Genomic DNA, 8,988 nt, shown 5'->3' with positions numbered 1-8,988 from the left:
TGGCAATATTTTATTGGGCAGTTCACCTTTGAGTCTTCCTAAAGCATTCAACTTAGTTGAGCTTTTGTAGTCCAGTTGCTTTTTTTGCCTCATATTTTGATTATCTAATTAGGTTATATAATTACAATAACAAGCTCAGTTGCCTTAAAACAGGTTTTCAGAATGAACATAAAAGATATTAGTAAACAGACAGCTCAGCTAGCGGAACCAGCAGTCCAGACCTTGAATAGCAGCTGTCTTGCATATTGCAGGTACCAGTCAATGTTTAATTAACAGAAGAAATGGAAGATTCTGGGATAGCAATAAAGAATCATAGGTAGGTAGTTTGATGGAGAAAAAAAGTTGATGAAAGATTGTACCGTAAATATTAACTAATGTGATTTGAATGATTTCTGTATGCCAGGCACTATGCTCAGGCCTTTGTATGCACCACCTTGTTTAACTTCCAGTAACTCAGCAGCTGAAGAACCTGAGGCTTAGAGAAATGACCAAAGATATGAAGCTGGTAGAGATGGGATCTGAGTCCTGCAACATTAAGTCTGACCAAAGAGTCCTATGTTGCTTCTGTGAGTTACTAGAGTCTCTACCCTTCACTATCCATTTTCCCTTTTTGCAGGTGGCAGGGAAACTGTCTTCCTCTTCTCCAAGATGTACAGAACCAAAGTGGGCTTGAAGGACCGCCAGCAGCTCTACAAGCTGATCATTAGCCAGCTGCTGTATGACGGCTACATCAGCATCGCCAATGGCCTCATCAATGAAATCAAACCTCAGTCTGTCTGTGCACCCTCGGAGCAGCTCCTGCATCTCATCAAACTAGGTAGATGGTGAACACAAATCTATACATCCTGTGGCAAGGTTTTAGATGTTTTCAAATGGCAGAATTTTTCAAGATTATTCTTGTTTTGTTTTAGTGCCTAGTACATGCCGGGCACTTGAGTAAGTAAGTAGTTCAGTAAGTAAGTAAGGGGCAAGCAGAGTTCAGATTATGAAGATTTTAAGCTGGTTCTGGCCAGAGGGTCTTCATACACATTATCTGGAACACTCTGTTGTTGTATTACTGACTTCCTTCAAATTTTACATCAGATGTCATCTGGGTTCTCTTCACCTCTCCTGAAATAATCTGACCCTTTCCTACATTTTCCCAGTTACCCTACCATAGTGATCCCATTTATTTTATAACAGTCACTTTGAAATTTCCTTTATCATTTGGGTTGTTTCCCGTATGATCCTTACCCCCCCACTTTGCACCCATTGCCCCCTTGTCAGAAAAAACTACAAGTTCAGTTAGGATCGGGACCTCGTATTATTCAGCAGTGTATCTTGGTGCCTACCTGGCTAATAATAGAAAGCACTCAGGAAAATACTGAATTACCAAACATGTTCATACCCTTTGACTTGGCACTGCCAGTTGTGAGCATTTCTTCTGGGGAAATAAAATGAATAAACTGCAATGCCCACAACATGGAATTAGCTGTAAATTTTTAAATATCCATAAAATGGAATACTACAGCATAATAAAGATGAATATTTATTAGCGATGTTTTGCATGATTAAATGAACAAGTAAGTCACAGCACGTTACACAGCATTGGTCTGTTATTGTTTTGAAAAATAAAACAGCTGTGCATGGGAAGGGTCCTGAAGAATTTATACCAATACGTTAACAGTCATTATCTCTGGGTGGTAAAATTCAAGGTCATTTTTATTTTCTTGTTCATCCATAGTTCTAATTTTTCCTCTACTGATCAATATATGATTTGTCAAGTTATTTATAAATTTTAAATGCATATTCTTGATGAACTTCATTTTTTTATATCAACTTTCAAATACATTTCACTAGTATTCATATTAATAATGTAGCTGACTTAATGAGCATCAGAGCTACTACTAACACATCTCAACCCTGAAAATACTAAAATGTGGAATAAAAAAGTAGATAATTTAACTACAGAACTGCTATTTTTCGAGTTTCTGTAGTTGTAGATAAAGTAGTAAATTCTGGAGGCAAGAACTGGGAAATGACTTTGTCTGTTGGAGCCTAACCTTCCAGCAACCCATGTGGCCTCACAGTGTGGTGAACTTTGAATACCATGGGCACTATACACAGTTTTGTAAAGCATGAGGTGTCATGCATCTCCAAGAAATAGGAAGTTGACACTGGTGAGCATTTTTCCAGTTTGGATCTAGAATTTTGTCTTGGCCTTGAAAAAAGAAAAAAAAAACACACACTTGTTATGCCCTTAATTTTTTATTTCTTTCAGGAATGGAAAATGATGACACCGCAGTGCAGTATGCAATCGGTCGTTCAGATACTGTTGCCCCTGGCACAGGGATTGACCTGGAATTTGATGCAGATGTCCAGACTATGTCCCCAGAGGCTTCTGAGTATGAAACATGCTATGTCACATCACATAAGGGACCATGCCGTGTAGCTACCTATAGTAGAGATGGACAGTTAATAGCTACTGGGTCTGCTGATGCTTCAATAAAGATACTTGACACAGAGAGGATGTTAGCCAAAAGTGCCATGCCAATAGAGGTAAAAATTCCAGTCACATACTTACTGCTTGCCTTCTGTTTTTCATTTTTGGAAAATGAGAGTATGTTCAGACCGGCTTTAGTTGCCACAGTTGTGGATTGTGTACTTTGATTCAGACACGTTTTGTACCTTGAGCATCTCTTCTTGTTGGTCTAGGTCATGATGAATGAGACCGCACAACAAAATATGGAAAACCACCCAGTGATTCGAACTCTTTATGACCATGTGGATGAAGTCACATGCCTCGCTTTCCACCCAACAGAACAGATTCTGGCTTCTGGTTCAAGGGATTATACTCTTAAATTATTTGATTATTCCAAACCGTCAGCAAAAAGAGCCTTCAAATACATTCAGGTAGGAATCTTTGGAAAGGAGCTTTACGTTTTTTTCTTAAATACAGTGAGCTACTCTATGACTATTCTCTTTTTAAAAGTAGTCTCGGTGATCATCCTGTGAAACAAGAGTTCAAACCAGGATGCATGCCAGATAGCATGTGGATCAGATTTTGCTGGCACATACTGTCATCTGCCTGCTTCCTCTGGCTGGTCAGAGTTTATAAACTGACGCTTTGAAGGGTTTGGAATCTGTATTACTCTTTAAAGGTTGCAGATCCCTGTTAAAAGCAAAACGTGACCAGTTTCACTAACATATAACTTATACAAGTAAAAGAAAAACCATTCAGTTGAAAGTATTGTTTACTGGCAAGGTGACATTTGGTACCCTATTTTGAATATGCATTGCAGAAACACTAATGTTTTCTTAGTGGCTTCTGTCTGTTTGATAATTAAACTAGGCTGGCTGCAGTGGCTCATGTCTGTAATGCCAGCACTTTGAGAAGCCAGAGTGGGAGGATCACTTGAGCCCAGAAGTTTTAAGATCAGCCTGAGCAATACGGTGAGACCTCGTCTCTGCAAAAAAACAAAATTTTAATTAGCTGGCCATGGTGGCACGTGCCTGTCCCAACTATTCAGGTAGTCCCAACTATTCAGGTAGTCCCAATTACTCAGGCTTCAGAGGCAAGGATGATTTGAGCCCAGGAGGTTAAGCCTGTAATGAGCTGTGATCATGCTACTGCACTCCAGCCTAGGTGACAGAGCAAGACCCCATCTGCAAAAAATAATAACAAACTTAATTTTTTACTCAATATTTGCAGTCCTAGAGCAAATTAAAGAAGCTCTTAGGTACAAGTTGTACTTACCTTCAGTAACCATACATGAGTGTGTCATTGCCTGATAATACTCCATCCTGAGTTCACTCAGTGTTCTTTTACAAATAATGAAGCTCACTTCTGTAGTTTTTGGAATATAACCAGTAAATACTTAGTTTTGGAAATATATTCAAAAAATACTTTGATGTATTCCAGAAAGTGCTTTTATTCATTACAATACCTCTGTAATATCTAATCATTGTTTTATGGACTTTTTTCATCAGCCAGATATTTTCCACATTTCCTCTGGATTTAATTGTTCACCAGTTGATCACTTGTGTTAATGTCTCTGTCCTAACAGGAAGCTGAAATGTTACGCTCCATCTCTTTTCATCCTTCTGGTGACTTTATACTTGTTGGAACTCAGCATCCTACTCTTCGTCTATATGATATCAACACCTTTCAATGTTTTGTCTCTTGCAATCCTCAAGATCAACACACCGATGCTATATGTTCCGTTAATTACAATTCTAGTGCCAATATGTACGTAACTGGAAGCAAAGATGGCTGCATCAAATTATGGGATGGTGTTTCAAATCGATGCATCACAACTTTTGAAAAAGCACACGACGGGGCTGAAGTTTGTTCTGCCATTTTTTCCAAAAATTCTAAATACATTCTCTCAAGTGGAAAAGACTCTGTAGCTAAACTTTGGGAAATATCAACAGGACGAACACTGGTCAGATACACTGGTATGTGAGAAGTTGATGTTACTTAATGTTTCTGTAGTGTTACACTTTCGAGAACTCTCCTTTAGGACCTCACAATAGAGTAACACAATAAGCCTAAGGCAGATGTTACCCCTTTCTTAGATCAGAGGAAACCCAGACTTAGAGGTGAAGCCGTTTAGCCAAGGCTACAGTTCGTAAGAGAGCTGGAAATAGAACTATGCTTTCTTAACTTTGCTGTTTTAAGCGCCTTCTCTCATGGACTAGGTCTGGATTCCACGCAAGTAACATTTGAGAACCTGGTGGTCCATTTGTAGCTTGGCCTGCCCTCTTCCCACAGAAACCTGAAAGCAATCCAGAGAAAAAGCTTCGAGTAATAGATCAGTATTATTAATATATACATTAGGGAAAGATGGCTGAAAGGTAAAATCTTAGCCGGTGGTCAAAGGAAACCACGTGCGTTCTGAATGCAGATATAAAGTAGGCTCAGCAGACAAAAAAATGATATCCCTTGAATTCTTACTAATTTTTGTTGGTCTCATTGGTAACAGTTGTACCTGTGGAATCTTTTTATAATGAAACCTATTTAAATTTATCCTATCACTAATAGGGCCCAAGTCTGGTTATTTGATAGTGAATGTTAAAACACTGTGTCTTCTGTTCCTTGTAGCACCAAAGACAGTTGTTCGGTAGAAAGCCTCCAGAAAATTTGATTGTTTCCTCTATTTTAAGTTATGTTTGTATTGTACACTAAAATTGCCAGGAGCATAACTCAAAAAAATTTTTAAATCGCAGGAAAACAGTATTGGAAAGGGACTAGACTGTGTTGTTTGCATTGAAGAGTCGGTGACATCTGACCCACTAGAGGGCAGCATAATCTGCCTTAGATTTGTCTCATTGCAACCACTTTGCTTCCCTGCCATCTTTCTGGCTTCTAGTACAACTAGCAAATCTTAGGAAGAGCCATTTTTATCATAATTCTTGGTGACTTCATTGAAACAATGATATACAGTTGTTCTGGAAAGTATTATTAAAGAACTATATGTGTGTTGCAAAAAGATACAAAAGTGATCAGAGTAAATGTGAAAAGTACTCCCCTTTTAGAAGTTATAACTATTTCAAGGAATGTGCTTTATCTGGACAGATACCCACCAGTCTACTGACAAGAGCTTACATATTTGCTGTAGGAATGTTTTGGATGTTTTATGGTAGTATGAGATTGATTGGCTTGTTTTAATGGGGAATAGCAGTGTGGTTTTTTGAAAATGTGATTATGCTGAATTTATAGGCAAATTCCCCTTTTCATTTTTTGTCATTTCATAGCTCAAGCCCCTGTCATGTCAGCATGTTAAGATTTTTGTTCCTAGTTTTAATAATTAGTTAAAATTCTAAGGGTTTTTGAAACGATGAAAAGAAAAACTATCAAGAAAACATTAGAAATTGGGACGTTAAAACTTAACTAAAAACAATATAAATAATCAAAGTGCAGGACTAGGGGGAAATAGCCATAGCGTATATACAGATGTTAGTCATTGAGTTAAATCCTTAATCTATAAAGAGGACTCAAATAGGAAAAAGATGAGCCCAAACTAGAGAGAGAAGGAGCCAAAGGACAGGGGCTGCTTTATAAAAGAAAAATGGTCAGTAAATACTAGAAAAGGTGGCCAGCCTCGCTGCAGACCCAGGAAATGAATATGGGGACCTGGTTTTGTTCATCAGATTTTAGGTATTTTAAAGATTTATATTATCTAGTATTGATAGAGATTTGAGGAAATAATCATATTTTGTTGGTCAGAGTCAGCAGTAAAATATTTCAGCACAGTTTGGTATCGTATCAAAATTTTAAATACATACTTTTTGACCCACTGTACCCCTCTTAGAAATTCAGCCTAACCAGGCAATTGGATAAGCAGGTACATGCCCATGAAAGGTTGTGTATCCCAGCATCATCTGGAGTGGCCAAAAGTTGGAAACAGCATAAATGTCCGCTGAGAAGCACTGAGGAAATCCTTTACGCATCCATGGACAACATGCACCTTTAAAATAAGTGTGCATGCTAACACTGGCTGAGCGCTTGCACTACAAAGCCTCCTGTGCATTCTCTTCTTTTTATCCTCATAGCCTTAGGGGGTAGGTTCTGTCATTTGCCCATGGAAAGATGAGAAAATTAAGGCTGAGGGATATTAAGTAATTTGCCGAGGTTCACATCACTGGTAAGTGTGGAACCCACATCTGACCACAAAGTTTGTGGTTTTATCCACTAAGCTGTATTCTGTCTTTACAGATCTGTACTACATATGCTTCAATGTTAATAGTTTATGACATATGCTCTGACTTAAAGAATTTACAAATGAAGCCAGGCGTGGTGGCTCACACCTGTGTTCCCAACACTTTGGGAAGCCAACGGGGAGGGGCAGATCATCTGAGGTCAGGAGTTTGAGACCAGCCTGGCCAACATGGTGAAACTCCATCTCTACTAAAAATACAAAAGTTAGCCAGACATGGTGGCTCATGCTTGTAATCCTAGCTACTCTGGAGGCTGAGGCAGGAGAATCACTTGAACCTGGGAGGCAGAGGTTGCAGTGAGCCCTTGCACTCCAGCCTGGGCAACAGAGTGAAGCGCCGTCTTAAAAAAAAAAAAAATTTACAAGTGACCACATAACACTTAGGTATTTCAAAAGAGTATTCACCAAAATATTGACTATTACCTCTGATTGGTGCAATCATCAAGCAGTTTTTATTTTCCTTTTTATATGGTACTTTAAACATAAAAATATGTATTTTATTCATAGTCATAAAAAGGCTTCCTTTTGGATGGATACTCCTGTACTTTGTCTCAATAATTCTATTTCTAGGAATTTACTCCTAAGGAAATAAAGCTTTCTGTACAAAGGATATTCATTACATTACTTATAATTGGTACAAACTAAATGTCAGGCAGTAAAAGAATTGTTAAATAAATAATGGTGCTTCTAAACATGAGGCACTTTGCATCTAGTAAAAAACGTGGAAAAATGTACTCAACATAAAGTTGGTTAAAACTATAATAAAAATGTGTTTTTATGCCTCAGAGTACGTTAGGACAGTAACAGTATTGCTTCAGGTGATGGGCCTATCTTCTTTTTGAGACTGTGTTGCTCTTGCTCTGTTGTCTGTTGCCCAGGCTGGTCTTGAACTCCTGGGCTCAAGCAGTCCTCCTTCCTCAGTCTCCCAAAGTACTGGGATTACAGACATGAGCCACTGTCCCTGGTTTGATTTTCTTTTTTGTACTTTTTTAGAGTTTCTGAAAGTGTACAAGGTGTATCACTTCAACAGGTTTAAAATGCCTTTGAACTGAATGCTAGAATGTTCTGAGGGTCTAAGATGTGGATTTAGCAAGCTCTCCCTCTTGGTCTCTGTGGCAGGCGCAGGTCTGAGTGGACGCCAGGTGCATCGGACACAGGCTGTGTTTAACCACACCGAGGACTATGTGTTGCTGCCCGACGAGAGGACGATCAGTCTCTGCTGCTGGGACTCGAGGACAGCCGAGCGGAGAAACCTGCTCTCCTTGGGGCACAACAACATTGTACGCTGCATAGTGCACTCCCCCACCAACCCCGGGTTCATGACGTGCAGCGATGACTTCAGAGCACGATTTTGGTACCGGAGATCCACCACCGACTGAGCCACCCTCTCCACAGGGGGCTTTCTCGAGAACTCTGCCCTCCTCCCCCACGTCCCGTCTCCAGCTGCGGTCGTAAGTCAGTGCACCATCTTTGGCAGTTGTGCTGCCACCTCTGTCCACATCCTTCTTGGATTTGTATAAAAGAATCTTTTTTTACCTTGATGTAGAATCATGGTGGAAAAAGTTGGAAACACAGACCTGTGCAGTTCTACATTCACTGATTATTACAGTGTGATTTTCATCGGTTTTGTAAATACAGGCCTTGCCATTTCTTTTGATCTCTTGATTGAAGAAGGATAGGGTATTAAAGTGCTTTTGTCATGAGGAATTTTCATTTGGTTTCTTTTGTCAGCTTGCTTTCTTGTTCTGCCAAACCCTTTGTGTATTTCCTTTTCAGGTATATTTGAACAGATAAGTAGGCATGCAGCTCTGAGACCCCAGAGTTGTGCCATATCAGAAGCATTTTAGAGAATCCCTCAATTCTGTCCTGAAATGATGTTATTCTGATAATAAAGCTCAAATCTGCAACTTTAGTGTTACATATTTTTCACTTCAATAAAATTAATGGCCAGTTTTTCCTGACGATTTATAGGAACAGTATCTTTCAACATAACTGCCCACATTATCTTTCAATACCTGCAATACTTGTTTTTAGTATCCATCTAATTAAATTAGGTCAGGCTGTTGTTGCTCTCAGGTATTGCTTATCTTCATGAATAATTAGTAATGATTGACTTAATTTTTTCAGTTCTCTTCAGCATGAACTGTAACTTTTCATCATGGATGCACATAGTAACTGCATTCTCAGAAGATTTATGGAATTAACCAATTGATACAAGTTTTCTTTTTCTTGAAACTTTTTTGAAGATAACAGTATTTCTCTGGATTCAGCTCTAGCTGAGTCAGAGAAC

At 38.9% G+C, this 8,988-nt stretch overlaps 1 protein-coding gene across 3 annotated transcripts in view; it reads left to right on the top strand.

Annotated features, from left to right (window-relative positions):
* Positions 1-8,610, top strand: part of CSTF1 (cleavage stimulation factor subunit 1) — a 10,902-nt gene extending 2,292 nt beyond the window's left edge. For all 3 annotated transcript variants that reach the window (XM_017536586.2, XM_017536587.2, XM_017536585.2), the window contains exons 2-6: positions 617-817; positions 2,261-2,538; positions 2,695-2,892; positions 4,047-4,437; positions 7,818-8,610. In XM_017536586.2, the coding sequence (XP_017392075.1) occupies positions 649-817; positions 2,261-2,538; positions 2,695-2,892; positions 4,047-4,437; positions 7,818-8,077 (1,296 nt within the window). In that variant the 5' untranslated portion in view covers positions 617-648 and the 3' untranslated portion in view covers positions 8,078-8,610. The remainder of the gene's footprint in view (positions 1-616; positions 818-2,260; positions 2,539-2,694; positions 2,893-4,046; positions 4,438-7,817) is intronic.
* The last annotated feature ends 378 nt before the right edge of the window (positions 8,611-8,988 follow it).

This window comes from Cebus imitator, unplaced genomic scaffold (assembly GCF_001604975.1).
Source record: "Cebus imitator isolate Cc_AM_T3 unplaced genomic scaffold, Cebus_imitator-1.0 Scaffold99, whole genome shotgun sequence".
NCBI classification, from domain to species: Eukaryota; Metazoa; Chordata; class Mammalia; order Primates; family Cebidae; genus Cebus; species Cebus imitator.
This window is presented reverse-complemented; position numbering and strand designations above follow the sequence as displayed.